This window comes from Strix aluco, chromosome 3, assembly GCF_031877795.1.
Source record: "Strix aluco isolate bStrAlu1 chromosome 3, bStrAlu1.hap1, whole genome shotgun sequence".
NCBI classification, from domain to species: Eukaryota; Metazoa; Chordata; class Aves; order Strigiformes; family Strigidae; genus Strix; species Strix aluco.
Genome location: NC_133933.1, coordinates 108,246,466 through 108,268,050, shown reverse-complemented (window position 1 = coordinate 108,268,050; position 21,585 = coordinate 108,246,466). Strand labels below are relative to the sequence as shown.

At 37.6% G+C, this 21,585-nt stretch overlaps 1 protein-coding gene across 1 annotated transcript in view; it reads right to left on the bottom strand.

The window, feature by feature from the left end:
• The window catches only part of CSMD1 (CUB and Sushi multiple domains 1), a 1,278,503-nt gene that overhangs the window by 507,479 nt on the left and 749,439 nt on the right, over positions 1-21,585 (bottom strand). The window contains exon 6 of the mRNA XM_074819927.1: positions 16,682-16,794. Coding sequence (XP_074676028.1) covers positions 16,682-16,794 — 113 coding nt within the window. The remainder of the gene's footprint in view (positions 1-16,681; positions 16,795-21,585) is intronic.

Below are 21,585 nucleotides of genomic sequence, written 5' to 3'. Positions count from 1 at the left end.
TGATATGCAAGGTTTTGTAGAGAACTTGTAATTTGTGGCTGAAGGTTAATTTCAAATTAGCTGTATTACAATATTAAAAGTCTATATCTATTTGTCATATATTTTCAGGGTGGCTATGAATTTCAAGTGAAAGGTGGGGTTTTTTTAGTATTGCTTGACTAATCATGAATTAGCCAAAAGGTGTACAAATGCAAGGTAGCAGGTAGTCTTTGGCACCAAGAATTTGAAGTTTTATTCCCCGGTTGTGTACTTTTCCTTAGGGGAAACAGGACAGAAATTAGTAAGAAGAAAAACATGGAAAAGTGAACTGAAAGTGAAGATGGTATGAGGCACAACTAATTGTCCATTTGTAGCGCATAACTGAGAAATAATTTGAGGAGTTATTATACAGTTTAAACATAAAAAGGGAACTGCAAAGAGGAAAGATAACTTCTGCAGTTCCACTAGGGTTAGAACAAGAACTTACAGTCTTTATCTGTAGCAAGGGAAACTTTGGTTACACAAAAAAAAAGCTTTTTAACAGTAAGAGTGATGAAGCCCTGGAAGAAATTACCCAGAGAAGCTGTGGAATCTTAGCCATTAAAAGTTTTAAAGAACATGTTAAGTTAAGGTCTGAAAACAACACTCAAATATACTTGCCTCCTCTTTGATATAGGGTTAACTTATCAAGATCCTTTTTAAACATATTTTCTATTATTTCATAATAGTAACCAATAACCAGAAGTTCTTTGGCTGAGAAACAGTAAGTGGCTAAGAACTTTCTGAGTTTTCTAGGATTTCTAGCATATGAAATCAATTGATTACACTTATATTTAACTGAATGTGTGCAAAAAGGTAAATGGTGTGCAGTACACAAGTCATATCAAAGCCAGGTAAGATGCTAGAAGCACAGCTCAGTTAACATAGTATTATGCTTGATTTAATTTACCCTCTTTAGATCTAAAATAGTTATACCTTGAGAATACTCATATGTGATTCCGTAACAAGAAAGCTAATACTTGTTGTTTTGTACTTAGCACATTCTTTGTAACAGTCCTCATGTACATCTTGGATGACATAACATTTTTTTCCCGCATTACCCAGATACATAAGTATCCTGTCAGTTTGTCTTCCTACATGAAATAACCTGCAAGGTCTTAAATACTGGCTAACACTCAAAGATAAAATATTCTGACATCATCTGCTGGTACTTCCTCAAGCTGCTTCTGTTGCTACTCTGCTGAGTTCAGCTCTTGGCTGCCTTTCACTGCAGATTTTTCCCAAGAACAGATATTTGAAGGTGAAGAGGAACAGCATATTGTCCAGTACCTGGTGATCACAAGCAGGGCCTCTCCTGTCTAGTCTTAAACCCAGTGTCACTATAAGGAATGTATTTGAACAGTTATCTAGTTTTGCTACAGTACAGGAAAAAATTTAATATTTTCTGTATGTTCAGAAAGAGTGGAACAGAAATATCTATTACAAAGACTGACACTTAGATTTACATATTTTGCAGAGTTCAATAAGAAAGTGATATATTTGCAATAACATTCACAGGATAATTCTTGAAGGGAATTAGCAAATTTATCTCAGTACAGTGCAGAATTCACCCATTTTCTTTTGCTTTAGTTTCATTGCTCTGATTTGTTTCAGTTGAGTACTCCTGTTCTGAAGCAAAGTATTTTTTTTAAATCAGATTACAGATTCCAATCGAGTGCCCTGTTTGTTTTGCCCTAGTGCCTCAGTCTTTCTGGGTTCTCCTCCATGACACAATTATGGAAGTACTACCATTTTTTGGCTCAGGAAGAAATGATCTACAATTCCACATTTGGCAGCATCAGTCAGTATTCTCTCTGGATTCTGCTTATAGATAAAACATTTCTTTCTTATCACTATAAGTCATGTGGGAGAAGTAAATAGATCGTTAGCTATCTCTAGGTTTTCTTCTGCTTCACTATGGCCTATCACACCATGAATTCTTTCTAAAAGTTTAGTATTTATGAGAAAAAGAAAAAACATTCTCAATCTTACCATTCACTTTAGTTTATGAAGGGAATTCTATAACATTCTTTGATAAAACAAGGCCCCAGGCCAAATAACCTAGGAGGATCCTTGCAAGCTTTGCTTCTTAGCAACCTACTTCTTAACTTTTACAGAAGCATCGCAATTTTACATAGGATCTCTATTTTAAACCAACTCACTGGAATAATCCAACCCTCTGCTGTTTCTGTATTCACTGCCTGAAAAGCATTCTGTCTAATACACTATCCCAGTGTTTCTCTCACTAACAGCTTTCAAAATCTTCCCAACTAATCAGTATTATAACTCCAGAGAGCTTCACAGCAGGCATAGATGTTTCTACTATATGGCTATCTGTAAAAGCTGTAGGTTCATGATCACTTGGCTTCCTTGTTCCATCAATCCAGCAAAGTACTGCCTGTCATTATCAGACCTTCCACCTGCTCCCTGTGCTGGAGATCTCTGCATGCAGTACTAGTGAACAAATGGCACAGCCCCAAGATAAATTGGTGTCACAATAGATTTTTAAACAGATCTTTCTCATTCTATGTGTATAAGCTGACAGAGAATCTGCAAGTTTAAAAAGAAGCACAACCATTTGTTTTCCATTAACCTTCTGCATGTCTCTTAGCTGGCCCCTTGCCTTAGCTCCTTTGTGCTATCAATATATGATATATCATAATAAAACAAGTTCAGCAGGCATCAAGTCTTCAATGCCTGCGAATGTCCTCCATAGTTCTGGAAAACAGTATCAACACAGTTTGCACTATGAATATACACTATCACAGAACACACTGAGGAGTAGCAGTATGTAGGGATTGTCTCTAAAAAATCATGAGATCCACTCAGTTCTTTGTTTGAATGCCACTCCAACTATAGTCTTTCTAATATAGCGTCAAAAGCTGATATATGGTTCTTCTCCATTAACATATCCATAGTGCCTCTCAGTGGGATGATCAAAATACTCATCAGAAAACCCTATTCTGAAGTCAGTATTTGACTGTCTTTTCATGTTTTGTAGAGAAATTAAATGTGTAGTTTGGACTGAAAACATCTCTAAAACACAGCTCTTTCCTACACTGATCATTTGACTGTTATCCATCACACAGCTGAACTTGAATGGACTCTTCCCTTGCATGGTAGATAATGGAGAAACTGCAAGTGTGGTAATACTGACAGCCCAGTATTTGATGTCTCTGATTTCTTCCCATGCAAAAACTGACTATGCAAATGATTTCACTCTGTGCCAAATATAAAATAATAGTTTCAAGTGATTTTGTGATTGCACATAGTTTCCTTGATGATGTGCATGTTTCCCTGAAACTGGCATATCTCCATCACTCCATATAATTTGTGTATCTCAATCAGTCATGCATATACTGTTATTTTAAATTCTTAGGTCTGCATTCTGCTGTTCCCTCTATATTAGTACTAGCTGGTTTAGAGATTAGTGAAACCTACAGTTTCTTCAACATTTTCCAAATCCATATTTTTGCATTGGAAAATATGAAGTGCACTGAAGATGCATCAGTTTCATTACATCAGAACAGCATGGAAAACAACTGTCTTAGAAGTTAGCCCTGGGTAGCCTTGGGACAGTAATCCCTTCGAACAAGGACTGTGGAAGACCTGGCATTGAGTGGGTGTAACGCGATTCTTGACAAAGAGTAGCTACTAACTCTGAGGGAATGTTCCTTTGGGGGAATGTTCCTTGCTTTGGAGGTATTTCAACATGTAATTTAAATTTAATCTTTCATTTTGCAGGTAGTTTGGGGGAAAACAGTGACATGTATAAAAATGTGTACGAAGATGATACACTTCTTTTCAACCACAAATACAGTATTTTGAATAGTTCTAGGGAGGATAAAACCATGCCAAACAAGAGCTGAAGAATGAATGGCTGTTACTAGATCGGCATCTGCTTAGTGCTGACATGAAGCAGGTATGCCTGAGCCTTCTTAGCAACATGGAAACTTTACCAGACACTCAAGAAAGAAGTATTACCTGTAGCAACGTGATTAGAACTAAGTAAAAGCTACCAGCCTTAATGAGCTTTTTCTTGTTTCTTCTGAAAATGCTCAGGAATCAAGGGTTCATAATAATATGTTCCTATATGGTGACTTAGTAGCAAGACTTTTTAATAAAATGCCCTTGTGTTAAGAAAAATCTGTATGTAATCTGAGTCTTTGTCAAACATCTCAGTCTGCTGGCACTGACAAATTGTACCTAAACTTTGGACTGGGAGTCTTGAAGACAGAGCTATATCCTAGGGTCCAATTCTTCTGTACTCTTGGTAAGTGTAGCTTTTTTAGATACATATATTTTCTTTTTGTCACTCTAAATCAACTTTTGGGATTTGCTTTAATTTTTGAGAAAAATAAGTATTTTGTAACACCAAAACAGACAAGATATTCCATCTCTCTTAGGAATGCATGTTGCCTTTATGAGATGGCAGTTTTAACAACAAATTCAAAGATTATTTCTAATGATGTCAAACACTGTAAAAAAAAAAAAAAAGCTTGAAGGGTCTAAAACTGAGAGAAACAGAGACAGTTTTATCTTAAGGATATGCTGAATTCAATACATAAACCAAATTACTTTGATTATTAATTTTAGAGATATTACAGGAGCAGCTATTTTAAGCAGCTAGCTCTTAGAGGATATACATGGCACATTCACAAGGAAACAGTCTGAATGTTTTCTCCTGCTCTTTCCTTATCACATGATATAGACTAATATTAAGCTAATAAATGATATAATAATTTTAGTACAGAGAAAAAAGTATCTATTCAAAAAAATTAAAGCTTTTTTCCAGAGAGGCTAAATATAAATTCAATGCATGGGAAGACATCAAATATTGATTTCATTATTACGGTTTTCATTGGATTAAAATTCTCCTTTTTGATCAAACAACCTAAATTTAGAAAAGAGAAAATACAGACCAGTGATTAATGGTGTTGGGTAGGTTTTTTTTCTCAGGTGCCAATGTAAGATACATTAGCGAACTGAAGTTTTGAGACAGTCTGAAAAATCAGACTGGAAAAGGATCGTTTAAGTGAATTCCCAGAAAGGGAGCTATTCACAGTCAACAGTCACATATGAAACTTAGTCCAAAAGAATCTTACTTCTAATAGAAGAAAGATTTAGTCCTTCCTACTTCACAAACAAACATTCTCTGAGAACTTATCTCATTGTAGACTTGAACAGATTTTACCACATAGCTGACTAAGTGTCCTTGAAATGTAAATCAATTATACTAAACAAAAGTTCTGGGGAAAAAAAAGTTTAATACACTCTTAATCAAATCTAAAAAAGTCAAAATAAAAGACTCAAATGACTTTCCGATAGTACAGTGACTGTACTGATAGGATTTTGGGAAATCTGTAATTACGGTATGAAAGCGAGGAAGAAACACACAATGTGAAAGAACAAAAAACAAGAGAAAAGTCAAATGAACAAGCATAGCCTACCTACAGCAACCATGACAGGCTCACTAATACAGTTAAGAAAATTCTTTATGTCCCTAAGGTACGTCATATTGTTTAACATGACTTAGCTAATTAATTTCCTAAGTGTTCATGATTTTTTTGGTTTAGAAAAAATAGCAGTAGGAAAAAAATAAACACATGGGAAAAAAAGTTATATTTAGTTTTAGCTGTAGACCAGTACTAGTTAGTCAATATTTTAAGATAGCTAAAATCACATAAGTGGTCACTGGAATTTTCAAATAGCACCAACTCACAATAAAAATGCAGTAACTGGTGAAAATTACATACAATGAGAGATTTAAAGAGCCCAAGCTCCTTAGTTTATCTAGGAGACTGAGACACGACTTGGTGCTTCTAAAAGGGGAATTATAAGGTTAACAGAAGACCTTTTTACTCTTTTGAGGGAAAACAACACACCACTACTGGACACAGAATCATCAAACCAGACTAATACAACTGAGAAGATAGGACTGCATATTTAACAGTGGTCTTGTTAACCACACAAAAGAACGGTCAAGGGAGATGAAGGATTATCTATTTGTTGATGTTTTCATATCAAGACTGGATTACTTTCTTGATAATAAAATTTAACAGAACACAAATTATTGTCTCAGTACTGTTCAATGGGAAATTATATTCGGCATCACTTAAGAGTTAGAATATAAGAGTTTCTTCTAGCTTTTTGATTTTATCAATTGCTTTTATTATTTTTTTTTCTAAACTTATAAGTGACAATTATAATTGAAACCACTGACTAAAAGTACCATGCATCAAGGAAGTATCACAAATCCTTTTCACTTATTTCAAACACCATTTTTAAGGTTTTAAAGAATGCATAGGAAGGACAAACTGCACTTATATGCAGAGTCACTGAATTACAAAAATTCACTGAAAGAACTACTTTACCTAACAGTTGATTTTACATTATTGCACTCACAGTTTTCCATTAGTACACATTTATTTCAGCAGCCTCTATTATACTCATTGTTTGACTTCAGGATTATCTGTTTGTTAAATACTGAATTATTCACGGTAGTCAAACACAGCAGATAGGTAACTTCTGGTACATAATGATCAAAATACCTAATACTTCCTTGAAACTCTCTGTTAACTTGCCAAAAATAGCATACTTAATTTGTAACACTCTACAACAGAGATCTGATTCTTACTGTAAAAGTGAAACACACCCATTAATCAAATTGCGCTTTGGAATCTTTCTTATTTTATTCTCTTTCTAGGAATTTTGAAATAAAAGATTAGTTTTAGTTAGCATAGAAAAAAATATTGTGATTATTTCTCTTAAAATGAAACCCAAAGATACTAAAAAAAACCTTCTTCTATTGTTCTGGAAATAAGTGAAAGCTAAACAAGCATGGTAAATGTGATGTAAATATGCAAAAGGAGAGGATTCATTATCACACCTTTTGAGTCATTCTGTGTATATTGGTGAATTATGTTGCTGGGAAGCGCTAGGTTTTCATCTCATAGTGAGACTCTTAATGCTACTTCACGTCTGGGGAATTTATGCATTTATGAAGCACTGATGTAAGACAAATCATATACTCTACAACTTGCACCGAATATATGCAGAGTCTTTGTATATCAGCTTAGGCAAGGGCAGAGGGTTGAAAAAAAAAGTTCACAACTGAGTGAATGTAACATCTTTTCCCCTATGGCAATGCCATCACAGAACAAGGCAGAACAAGAACTGAGTCCAATTATATCCACTAGGAGTGTTGATTTTCATGAGACCAACGTTGCTGATATGGCAGACATGAAGCAGACAAGGCAAAGAATGTCACTGCACTGTAATTTGTTCTGGTGGTTTTCAGGGCCATTTAAACCAGGTCTTCTTCTGTCTAGAAACTGTGAAAGTATAAAAAAAATTCCACAGATTGACTGGGAAGTTCAGGCATAACTATTTTTATTGATGAAATTAACATCGAAAGATCAAAAATAAAAAGAAAGTAATGAGGGGAAAAAAGAAAGGGGAAAAAACCCCAAATCCTTCACTCTATACCTGTTCATTTTTAAAATTTAAAAATTTTCTTTAACCTTCTAGTCTGGCCTGATGGAAGATGGGACAATAAATATGAATCAAGGGGAAATCCAAACAACCATCAGTTAGGTATACCTTTTATACTGCATTGTTTTACTTATACATTCAGCTTACCAAGCATTTTAAAACTATAGTTAGTTAATGCATTCAAGTGTAGAATTCTAATACACTGCTTTCATTTTTTATTTTCATGAGCTTGTTTTCTTCAATATGTTAAAATTTGGGGCACTAAGTACTTCAAAAATGCAATTTAGAAAGATTTGAAAAATTTGCTGAACAAATGAACTATGCATAGTTTTAAATCGAACTGATAGTTCCAATATTTTAATGAATTAAATTACAATAATTCTGTTTGTCTGTTCAAAAAACAAACAAAGAAAATAATTAAATTGGCTGTTTGCTAGTATTGGTTTTAGCTGAAGGGAAAAGGACAAGTTGCAGCAATAATGTAGCTGTGATTACATAATAATAAATATGATGTAAATTTGATATGAGTTGAAAAGAATAATTAAAGTATGTGTATGCTAACTGTAGAAAAAGTCTGATAATCTGAATTCTTAATAGGAAAAGGAAAACAAAGTCTCTTATCCTGTTGTTGCTTAAAGAGGTGTGCAGTGCTGGCTCCCATATCGACTTGCCTTTGAAAAGCCAGTGACATTGCTAGACATGTTAGGTTAGGCAATAAGAAGCTCACCTGTGCACACAAAGGAGCACAGGGAGATGATGGGAGATGGGAGAGACAAATACCACCTTGCCCTGGCTCCTCCCAGGACCATCACAGGTGCCCTCAGCCCATCACAGGTCCATCTCCACAAGCCCAGAAAAAGCCAGAGGGTCCTGGGCAAGCGAGGAAACCACAAAATCCAATGTAGAGACACAACTTCTACCTGAGCCTCCCCAGGGTTGTCTCAGGGGCTGGGGGCCACCCCACACCAGGAGCTCTCCAGCCACCTCACAGACTGACGGGGTCCTGGCCCAGGAGTATGGAGCTCATCGTGGGGTACAGGAGAAGAGCATTTTTGGATTGCAGAGGCTAATTATGGAGTATTTATGGGAGGAAGCAACATCAGGGAAAATTATGAATTCAGGGAGTTTGTGGAGGAATAGATATGCAAAAATATAGAAGTAATGGAGAGGAAACTTTTCCTGTGTGAGGCACTCTATTTTCTGTTCATGTGTGTTTATGGGGGCCTGAGCGCAGCACCTGGAGTCAGACCATGGGCTGGAGGGCTGTGTGTCTGTGGTGCAGCACCTTGAGTGAGTGTGGGTGCACAAATGAGCATGTGAAAGCTCCCAAAGATCCAGGCTTGGTGAAGAGGTGAAGTAGCCTGGGATGGGGGCGGGAGAGCGTGTGTGTCTCAGAGGGTGAGGCACCTGGAGAAGGTGGCTACTGGAGGGGTCAGAAAGACCCAGCCAACTGCTGGGAAGACCATCAGGCCTGGGGGTTCACTGAGACCCACTTGTGTGTGTGTGTCTGTGTGTGTTCACATGTAGGTCTGAGTACCAGCAACTGCAGTGGGACTGCAGCCTCAGGGCCTCATGCCCTGGTGCCAACAGCTGGTGAGACGGATCCAGGGGCAGCTATAGGGAAGACTGAGTGTCTCAGCCCAGCTGATGGGGGGACCCACATAGTCCATGTATTTATTTGCCACTAACAGATCTCCATACCAGAGAGGAGAGCCAGAGAAGAGAAACAGGATGAGGCCATTGGTGCTGTCTGTATTCATATGAGTACAGAGTGTGTCTGTCAGTGTTAGTTGGTGTGGCCAGATGTGAATAGAATATCATCCAAGTATGGTGTATACCTGTGCTCTCTGTGTGTCTACCTGCTGGGAATACAGCACTAGAGTTTCTGGCTGCATCTGGGTGCATGGGGCTGCTGAGTTCCACTATTCAACAGTGCGTGCTGCTTCTTTCAGGGGTTCTTCTGTTTGGTTTTTTTTTTCTCTTGGTGTGGATTGCTTGGGGCTTTTTTGGTTGGGTTTTTTTGGTAACTCACACAATCTCATGACTAGATATAAAAATGAAATAGCAATAGGATTGGCTATATGTTATTGTTATTAAATAATATTTGGGACTATTTTAAGGTAAATCTGATTAACTTCAAAAAATGAAGCAATTTTCGCTCTGTAGGAGCCAAGTGACTTGTTTTGAACGAGAGAAGAATTTAGAGTCTCAAAAGAGAAAGTAACAATAGGTACTATTTAATTTTCAATTAGCTCAATGATGATACTTTTTGGAAGCAAAACAAAGTCTCAAGATTACATCTCACTTGTAAAGACAGGCCAAAGTAGTATAGCAAAAAACGCCAATTTCATCTGCTTCAATCAGTCTTTAGCTGTCTAAAACTGAATTAAATCTCCATAGTTCCACTGTTCATCAGTTTATAACTTTAGTTCATTAAGTTTATAATTCATTATTATATGCTTTTTCCACCATAAAAGCGATTAAATTTAGTATTACAAAAACACTTTTCAAAATACAAAAAATTCAAAAGAAGCTTTTATACTAATGAAATCAGAGATCTGAGGCACATATTAAATAAGCATTCTTTTGCATTTGCCCAAACAGACTGAGTAGGGCCAGAAGCAGCTGCTATCTGCATGGCAAAGGGAAACATTGAATAACTGTTGCATGATACACCATGGGGAGAGATCATTACCTGTAGTGACTTCCAGGACTGAGGAATCCCGGTCCTTCTTAACCTAATTCCCAGTGAAACCACAAGAGATGTATGAGATCTAAATAAATAAATTGATATTAAAATTATCAAAGTATCAAAATATATTTGTGTATTTGGTTTGCATGAAGGTTTTGATAGGGGGGGGCTACAGGGGTGGCTTCTGTGAGAAGCTCCTAGAAGCTTCCCCCATGACCGACAGAGCCAATGCCAGCTGGCTCCAAGATGGACCCACCGCTGGCCAAGGCCAAGTCCATCAGCGATGGTGATAGCACTTCTGTGATAACATATTTAAGAAGGGAAAAAAAGTGCTGCACAACAGCAGCTGGGAGAGAGAAGTGAGAATACATGAGAGAAACAATTCTGCAGACACCAAGGTCAGTGAAGAAGGAGGGGGAGGAGGTGCTCCAGGCACCGGAGCAGAAATTCCCCTGCAGCCTGTGATGAAGACCATGGTGAGGCAGGCTGTGCCCCCTCAGTCCATGGATGTCCACAGTGGAGCAGATCTCCACCTGCAGCCCAGGGAGGACCCCACGCTGGAGCAGGTGGATGTGCCCTGAAGGAGGCTGTGACCCTGTGGGAAGCCCACGCTGGAGCAGGCTCCTGGCAGGACCTGTGACCCCATGAAGAGAGGAGCCCACGCTGGAGCAGGTTTTCTGGCAGGACTTGTGACCTGTGGGGGACCCATGCTGGAGCAGTCTGTTCCTGAAGGACTGCAGCCTGTGAGAAGGACCCACACTGAAGAAGCTCGTGGAGGACTGTCTCCCATGGGAGGGACCCCACGCTGGAGCAGGGGAAGAGTGTGAGGAGGAAGGAGCATCAGAGACAACATCTGATGAACTGACCACAATGCGCATTCCCCATCCCTCTGCTCCACTCAAGCAGAGGAGGTAGAGAATTCAGGAGTGAAGCTGAGCCCACAAAGAAGGGAGTGGGGGGAGGGTGTTTTAAGATTTGAGTTTATTTCTCATTACCCTACTCTGATTTGATTGACAATAAATTAAATTAATTTCCCCAAGCCAAGTCTGGTTTGACCATGATGGTAATCAGTGAGTGATCTCTCCCTGCCCTTATTTCATCCCATGAGATTTTTATTATATTTTCTCTTCCCTGTCTAGCTGAGGAGAGGGAGTGATAGAGCACCTTAATAGGCACCTGGCATCCAGCCAAGGTCAACCCACCACAGTCCTTATGATGCAGTCTGCAAATGCACAAGCTACCACTTTTTGAGGAATATGTTTTTGTAATTTGTTTGTCAATAAGATTTATACCTGACAGGTATTAAAAAAAAATCTATGAGCTATAAGGACTCTAGAATACAAGAACTTACTATCCAGCAAGGTGTAATTGGCTGCTTTCATTTAATATCTAAGGTCTATAATCAAAATCACTGACTTCTCTATTCCTCCAAAACAATGGAGACTATTATTCTTGTGTGGCATAATTATATAGCTTTACCACACACACAAAAAAAATCACTTTATGAGTGAACCATGCAAACAATCATGAAAAGACAGAACGGACTGATTTTAAAGGACTCTTCCTTCTAAGCAAGAAGAAAAAGTCTAAGTAATGTAGGAAAGTGGAGTCCTGATTGCCCTGAGGATGTTGCCCAAGATCTAGAACCCTGGGAAAACAGAAGAATCAAAAAACTTCTTCAGATTTGGTCAGCCTGGTGATGTGTACTTGTCTATTAGTAAAGTGAGAGTTTAATGGTTACTTTGGAAAGTCTATGTATTTACTATAACTGTCTCAAATACATAATACTTCAACTACATATCAATCCCAGCTATATGTGGGCATTCTGGGATAGTCTGTCTAAATTACTGGGAATAGTTGCCCATGAGGAAAATGTTTCTCAGAGTCATATAGCCTATAATACAGGATTTGCCAGGAGGACAAATATAAGAATTGCAACTGAATAAAATCAGACATTAGAGGCATCCTATCACTGCCAGGGTTTTGAGCCAGAAAACAAGGTCATGTATTTAATGATAGGTTCAAATAATTATTTTACTTGAGAAAAGCACCTCAGATGGAAATATCTATCACAGTTGTTGAATTTTAGTAGAAATAAGCTTCTGAAAACAAAAACATAGAGCAGAGGCTGAGAGCACTGGGGTATTTTATCCTGGAGGAGAGAAGGCTAGGGGTAGGAATCTTATTGGTGTGTATTCATACCAGATGAGATGAGAGGGTGTAAAGAATCATAGAATCATAGAATGGTTTGGGTCAGAAGGAACCTTAAAGATCATCTAGTACCAACAACTTCTGCCATGGGCACGGACACATTCCACTAGATCAGGTTGCCCAAAGCCCCATCCAACCTGGCCTTGAAAACTTCCAGGGACGGGGCAGCCACAACTTCTCCAGGCAACCTGTTCCAGTGCCTCACCACCCTCACAGGGAAGAATTTTTTCCTTATATCTAATCTAAATGTACCCTCTTTAACACCGTTACCCCTCATCCTGTCACTACAGTCCCTGATAAAGAGTCCCTCCCCGCTTTCCTGTAGGCCCCCTTTAGATACTGGAAGGCCGCTATAAGGTCTCTCCAGAGCTTTCTCTTCTCTAGGCTGAACAACCCCAACTCTCTCAGCCTGTCCTCATCAGGGAGGTGCTCCAGTCCCCTGATCATCTTCAATGCCTCCTCTGGACCCACTTGAGCAGGTCCATGTCCTTCTCATGTTGGGGTCCCCAGAGCTGGACACAGCACTGCAGGTGGGGTCTCACGAGAGCGGAGTAGAGGGGGAGAATCACCTCCCTTGACCTGGTGGTCACACTTCTCTTGATGCAGCCCAGGATATGGTTGGCTGTCTGGGTTGCGAGTGCACATTTTTGGCTCATAGTCAGTTTTCCATTCACTAATACCCTCAAGTCCTTGTCTCCAGGGCTGCTCTCAATCCACTCATTGTCCAGCCTGTATGTGTGCTTGGGATTGCCCCTGACCCATGTACAGGACCTTGCACTTGGCCTTGTTGAACTTCATGAGGTTTGCACAGGCTTATCTCTCAAGCCTGTCAAGGTCACTCTGGATGGCATCCCGTCACTTCAGCATGTTCACTGCACCACACAGCTTGGTGTCTGTGGTGGTGCAATTCCTCCCCCTGCTCTCTTTGCTATGCTATTTGGTGCTTGGTGTGACTCCAGCCCTGCTCCTGGGCCACATGCCAACCAACCTAGGGCGGTATGGATTGAAAATGGCAGTGGACCAGAACGTTAAGGCACTGCCTTGATGTGCCTGGCTCCTGCCCTCCCTGTTACTTGGGAGTGGTAGTAACAATGCATCACCTCCTGACAGCCTGGTACATATGTACCTGGGGCGTTGCTGAGGGAGGGCGGTAACAGAACTGTACATTCAGCAAGTTCTGGGCCTGCACAACTGGTGGAAAGCGCCAGAATATTTCATCACTTGATATGGCCATAGTGGAAAAGTACCTGATGAAAGTCAGTTATCTTGGACCCTATAAACAGCAAGCCTAAGTGAGACCCTTTGATGTCTCCTGGATCTCAGCAGGCCTGTGACCAGCATCTCCCCTGAGTTGAGATGCCTCTCAGGTACCAAAAAACCTTAAGGTATCATCTGCCATTAGAGCTGACACAAGGCCAGGGCAAAGTCGACCCTCTCAAGTCTCATTTATCGCCCATTGAGGAATGCCAATGCATTGTGAGTATTTACTCTAAACTCAGGAAGAAGGAAATTTTAACTATGAGCTAGCTTGTCTTTAACCCACTCACTCTCTCCACCTACCAATGTGTTTAGGTATGCGCAGTTATTTTCACGAGTGTGTGTACGTATTTATTTTACTGGATCCAAATACTTTAATCTGTTTGTATGTTTGTGTGTCTTGTGTTTGTGAATGCGCATGTATATATGTATTGATTTAAGGTACCGAATAGTAAGTAGTGTGAATCTTATCATCTTCAAATCTGTAGTTAAGTCGCTATTTTAATTTTAACATATTTTACTGAATTATTTTTGTAAATCTTTAAACTGGTTAATGATGAAGTGCTGCTAGTCATTAATAAATCTTGATTTGCTGCTAAATCATTACAGTATTAACACTTTCATCCACGACAGTGTCGTCAGAAAACTTGCTGAGGGTGCACTCAATCTCACTGTCCATGTCTTCAACAAAGATGTTAAATAGCACCGGTCCCAACACTGACCCCTGAGGAATGCCACTGGTCACTGCTCTTCACTTGGACATCAAGCTGCTGGCCGCAACTCTTTAAGTGCAACCATCAAGCCAATTCCTTATCCACTGAGTGGTCCATCTGACAACTCCATGTCTCTCCAACTTAGAAACAAGGATGTCAGGTAGGACAGTGTCAAATGCTTTGCACCTGAAGCAAGGAAGTAAGAAGATGGAGCAATACTCTTCACAGTGATATCAAGACATAAAGCACTAAGCACAAATGGAAACGCAGGCAGTTTCACTTAAAAATAAGTGAAAGCCTTTTTACTGTGAGGGTAAACACCGGCACAAATTTCCCAGATAGGTCGTGGAGTCCCTGACCTTGGATGTATTCAAACCCATCTGGACATAGTCCTGGGCAGCTTGCTCTAGTGACCCTTCTTTGAGGAGGGCACTGGACTACATGAGCTCCAAAGGTCCCTTCCAACATCTGCTGTTCTGTGATTTGTGGTACTAGGAGGCTTATCTAGCTGTAAACATCATTGTTACTTCTGCTTAAAATAAAAACCCAGATTATTGCTTAGTTCTCAAATACACATGTAATAGAAAGAATTACTAATGCTGTGTAATAAAAAAGAATTAATGAAGCTGTTAGATTAACCACATTTTGAGATCACTCTGAATTTTGATCCTATGTGTGTTGAAAGACTGTCTCCTAGGTTTTAACACAGTTTATAATGTTTATATCACTAACATAGGAATTTAATTGCTATCGACTCTGATAAGATAGCTGTGGCTCATGTAATTTAGATATCTTTGTATTTAATACAGTAAATTGTACAAACCTTCATTTTAAAAGGATGATTTAAGTTAAGAAAGGAAATTTCCATAATTGTAAGAGTTTGAATTGTAATAAGATACTTCCACTTGTCATTCACGTGCCGTATTCTACATCAGTCAAGTTTACCCTTACACCCAATATCTGATGTATTATGCAGAGTAACAGATATATATCTAAAATAATGATCTCCCCAGACATTTCCCTTAATCTTTAATTCCATAGTGAGTATTTGGCTAGAGATAAGATATATTGAAAAAGAACAAAAAGTCTTGGTTGTAACCAGTGTTGGTTACACTATTCCAAACTTTCCTTTGCTGTTCTTTAGATTCCTAGTTTTCTGGTGCATCATCAAGATGATCCACATTGTTTTCATGATCTCCTGTTAATAGTCTTAAGACACAGAGTTAACATAAGCAGTGCATTTAAATTCATAGTCACCAATAGTGGTATTACATATACGTGCTCATTAAACTTTGTAGAAATAAGTTACAAGTACAAAGGTTCACAGAATACATACTCGTCTTGAGTTGCCAAAATAAAATGGAATTTCACAGGTTTCATTTTTACTAAAATTGTCAAAAGCTTTTTAAAAAGAACTATGTATATTAAATGCTTTTATATCCACTGCACATGTATGTCATAGTCAACAGAAACATACAGTTGTTGCAGTGTATTTGTAATTTCTAAAATGATACTGGCCCTGCAGTTTCAGGAAAAAAGGAAGGTCTAAACTCATAGTCTAAACTCATTTGATGGTGTGTGGGTAAAATGGTTGAAACAGCTTATGTAAGCACAGAATTTAAAAACACAGATAAATAAATAAGGTCTTCCATTTTCAGTATAACTAATGTCTCTTTGATCTTGAGTAATGATTTATGAAGTACAAAAATCAATAAAGATTCCATTCTAAAAAACTGCATTTTAATGAGTATCTAGGTGAACATAAGCAGCAACTGACAGCAACACTGACATCCTCTTGTCTTCTTTTAAAGTTGTTTATGTAAATCTATGCAGGAGACTGAAATACGATTTTTGCTACGCTAGGGATGAGTTAAATTTCCAAACAATGAATCTAGCTTTTGCATAAGAGTTAGATTTTGAGTAATGAAGGAAGACAATGTTTAGATAGGGGCATGACTTTGTGTGGAATTGACTTTCTGCAAGTTTTCATTCCAGGCATGTTTTTAAAGCAAAGATCAGACTGAATGCAAAGCAATTTATTATAGAGAAAGTGAGCAAACAAATACATACTTAGAGCAAACTACAACGTGAAGCACAGATACCTTTTCCAAAACTAAATCCCTAGAGATGCCTGATCACACAAGGGTAAATGCTACACAGTGTGAGAGCAGTAGTAGTATGACTCAGCTCTTACTACATCCCTGATATTTAAACAGAAATTGCAAATTTCACCACCACTTTTAATCACGCTTAAAGGTAAAGTTCTTTTTTTGCTGCACTTCTATACATTTCTTACCTTGGAACTGAGCATTAAAACCCTTTCGTCGGTGGTTGCTGTCAGATGTAAAATGAAGTCGTAACCAGTTCTTACTGCTGATAACAGGAGAAGGTAGATTCATACCAGTCAACCTGGAAAAGCAAAAAAGAATGTATTATAAATGGTGGAAAAATTCAAGTGTACACAACATAAAAGTGAAAAAAAAAAAAAAAATAGCCCAAATATATTGCTGTACTGTTTACAGTGTATTTGACAACAGTGACTCACTGTCATCTAATCCTAATTTACTACTAGTTAAGTAACAATTAGCCTGGGAGAAATGTGGGATTTTTCCCATTACAGCTATCCATTTTATGGTCAAAACTTGTATCTCCAAACTACTCTTCAGTGAATTAAAGAAGTAAAACAATCTTGTGAGTGTGTGTGAGCATGTATGTATGCACACATGTGTCAAATCATTCAGCAAAAAATAAGCATATTCAATTATGACAAAATTTCATTATCTGACTCCCTGCTGTGTCAGTTACCTCACAGGAAACCAAATCTCATGTGTGAAGAAAATAAATAAGGGTTATGGGCAGTAGTTAATGTTAAGCTTGGATGGTAAATTATTGGTACATAACTATCTTGCTAGAACTGTTTTTGTGTAAATTAAGTCCTACTCATATTTACTAACAAAGTTTAAATACAACTGAATGCAGGCTAACCAGCTTGCAATAGCTATGGATATTGTGAAGAAAGAGTGCACACAAATAATATTTCTAATATAGACAACAGGCCCGTGGACCACATTGGGTCATACCATAGTCTATCACTGCACCACACCATTTGTTAATATGAATGTGCTCAAGTAGTTACCACATAGTACCTGATATCATGTAAATTCATGTCTTAATCTACCAGATGTCTTTTTTTTTTTTTTTTTTTTGTATTACCATACTCCAAGTTTCAGAGTTAGCCTTTTTCTTTTTCTTTCAGAGTAACTTTGGAGAACTACAAGAAATAAAGTTTGTCCTTTTCAAAAATGTTGATTATTTGAAACAAAACCCAAACTGAACAATATCAGAAATCTTCAGCTAAGGAATGACTTGTGTGAGGTTAGGTTTACCAATGCTAGAGTAGACATAGTACGTATTATCAGAGGTAAAGAACAAAATCCAAAAATGATGTTTTGTATCTCTGAAATGAATCAATGTAGCAACATAGATGCCTTTTTCATTGCACTATGCAATTTCAGAGTTTCATTACATATCCTAGATTACTAGGAAACCCATCATGTTAAGAATTACTGATGCTGGAGAAGTCTATTTAGAGTCATGTCTAAATCCCTTTTCTTTCTGTAATGGAATAAGACTGACGTACTGAAAAAGAGAAATTCTTAATAGAATTTTTTTTTTCCCATTTGGACATACAAACTACATCAGAAAAAAATGATTCTCATTTATAATCTTATTTTCTTCATCTGGTTGTTAACAAAACAAGGAACAACAAAATCCTACTTAAAATTATTTTAACAGCTTTGACTGAAAGAAAGGATAGATCATTTAAAGGAGGATTTACACATTTCAAAAGGTAGGAGTGAGATGTTTCTCATTTTCTCATTTAAAGTAATTAGATCAAGCATGATTTTTCTCTCCCTTCTTCACCTGTTTCCATAACCATGTGTAAATCGTCGTTTATTCTGGATGTTGTGAACAAATACTTTCATTTGCATTTTACCTTAATATTGCTTGAGATAAGAATTAACTCAAACAAGTGGATAAGTTTTTGGATGAGCTCCTTTTTCACTCTAATGCTACAAAGACATAGGAGCACCTTAGAAAGTTTTAGCTTACTAAGCACCCCTAGATAGTCTTCCGACAATTGTTCAGGATAACAAGGTATGTCACTGGGAAGCTGAATGAGACTGACAGAGCTTCTTTCAGGTGACTCAGGAAAGCTGATGACTAATCCAGAAAGCTCTTGCTGTACAGGAAAAATCTGACAAACACCTTAAGTCCTGGGGGACCACAAGGCGTTTGCCGCAGAATTCTACATCAAAATAGTTTTGTCAATCTGGGCCTAAGAAAACAGCTTGAATGAAACTCAGAATTGATGGGTATAAATGAAATAGTCAAACATTAAATAAAATACTATGTTTTATCATCGTGTTATATGGAGCCACTGTAAAGTTATTACAATCATTAAGCTCATTACTAACTTCATTGTATTATAAACAAACATTGCCCAGTAAATACTTTGGATATATGTTTCATATGGAATGATTAAAAAGAGAAAAGCAAGAAGACTACCTTGCCTGTAATAAAGAATTTTGAAAATTTGATGAAATTATTAGAGAATATTTTCAAAGTTTGGTAAAATGTTCCTCACTCTCTTCATTCCCTTCTCATGGCACTTCTTAACTGTTACACTGAAACATGTTGATGACTGATATATTTAAAACTAAATTATTAAAATTTAATATAAAATTATTTCATGTTATATTTTTTTCATTAAACAAATAAAGTTTTAAGTGACAAAGTCATAGATAACTTAAAATGGAAATTTAAGTATAAATTTAATATCTTTTTCAAAAAATGATATAGTTTAAGTTTCTCATGTTGTCTGAACAGAAGTTTACATGCATGCTCAGAAGCACTTTGGCCTGGTGAAATGAGGAAAAAAAGATGGGCTTCATCTTATTAATTTCAGCTGTTGGCAGTGCAGTGGTCTCTGTCTGGGCTAGGCTCCCTGTATAGTCAATGGAGAGGAGTAAGTATTTTGGGAGTGCGTATCATCTGAGGTATTTTAGACTTCCACATTAGTTTGAGATGAATCTCACCTTAGAAACACAAGAACTAGGGTGACCAGATCAGTAAATATCAACACTTGAGTGTCATCCAAGGCATATAAATGCTTTTATAATCCAGCTCATGGTACATGACATAACTCATAACTTTATTCTCTGACGACAACCTTCTTCACACTTTCTCTCTAATTATTCTAATTTTGTGCCCAGAAGTCTCCAGCCTCTTTTTTGTATTTGATTGTACCTCACACTGGATATCATACTTGAACATACTTTGTGTTTGGTTGGAGGTTAAAGCCAAAGGCAAGATTTTTTTTTTTTAATTGGTGTTTGGAAAAGCCCATTATTAAGAACATCTCGGTTTATTGATTCAGCAGTGTTAGCAAATATTTTTCTTGATTATTGCTCTGGTATTTGACAAACATCATAGGGACAATATTCCATGGCACTCTGGATAGAATATTCTTTCTCTGGAAGATTATTACTGCTCTCAGGCTGATGAATAAAAGAACAATAATTCCTTATATGTCTAGGTTTATTCTGATTAATGGTTTTCATTGTCCAGCAAAAGTGGAACATTAAGTTCTAGGACACAGCAATCAATTAGATTTTATCGTTCAATATGGCAATATTCAACCCAGACCCTGAGTACTGCAAGCCACTCTTCCATAGCTTTCAAGGAGTTCTTCCATCCAGAGCCAGGTTAGATAAGTGTAGGGTCCTAAAGTTAATATGGCAGCTCTCCTGAAGGGAAATGAAAATTTAAAACAAGCTCACGACTGAAAAAAATATAAAACTAAATTGGGGGCTTTTTTGTTGCTAACAATGTATAGTAATTGAGCACTTCGGAGATAAAATTCTACTTTAAAAATTCTTCCTAGTTGAGTGTAATTATTAATAGCTGCAATGATAAAATACAGATCTTGCAGCACACATAGTATGCTGTTTAGGAGCATGAAGTTATAGGGGTTTTACTGCCATTATCTAGATGGGCATTTTTGTTAACATTCCGAAAACTGCAGATACTTTACTGTGTTCATATTAATCCCTTAACAAATTTTCTAGTGTCCTATATAGGGAAAATTTTAATTTCTTCAATAAAATTTAGAAATTGCATATCTAAAAAGTAGTTGCCTTTTTTTTTTTTCCTTTTACTTTCAGTTATTATGAGTCCTTAGTACCAGATTAAGATCTAACAAGATACATACCAAAAAGCAGATGTATAAACCAATGTTCAGTAACTATCTGTCTTATTATGAAATATTTATTACTTGCCAGTGCAATTGTCACTTTACATGCACATGTTAATCTCCCAGAACTGTTTATTTTTAGTCACAACAGCTAAGGAAAATACCAATACGAAGACACATTTTTTTGTATTTTCAGACATAACTGTTCTGAAAAACTAATTTAAATGACACAAAAATAGTATCTACGGCAGATAGAATGGGAATTTTTAAGTACATCAGGTACCTACTATAATGTGCTGAAAAGAGTCTATCCTGTAATACTTTATAATGTCTTTTCATTTGTAGTTGCTACTGTAAGATTTTCAAAATATGCTAAAATGGATATATAAATATAAATGTTTTTCCATTCAGTGTAACTAATATAATTTCATTACTTCAGTAACTGCTCTCCATTATGTATTTTATATTGGATGAGTTGATCCTAAACTCATTCCCTAAACTCATTCATGTATTTGATATTGGATGAGAGCCCTGGAAGCAGTGGTAAGGCACTCTGGAGCGCAGGTAGTTTTTTCATCAATCCTCCTGGTGAAAGGGAAGGAGACTGAAAGGGCCAGTTGAACCTGGCAAATCAACAGTCGGTTACGGGACTGGGGCCACACCCAGGGGTTCGGCTACTTAGACCATGGGACTCACTTTGAGAAACCTGGTCAACTAGGGGCTGATGGGGTCCATCTGTCAGAGAAGGGGAAGAGCATCTTCAGTCATAGGCTTGCCAAGCTGGTGAAGGGGGCTTTAAACTGAAGTTGCCACAGGAGGGGAACCTTAATCCATCCCACTCCTACCAGCTTGATGCCAGTGCCAGCAATAGATGCCCAGAGCCTCAAGAGGGATCACACCACAGTAGGAGAGCACCTGAAGAGCAACACAGAGGAGTTCCAGCC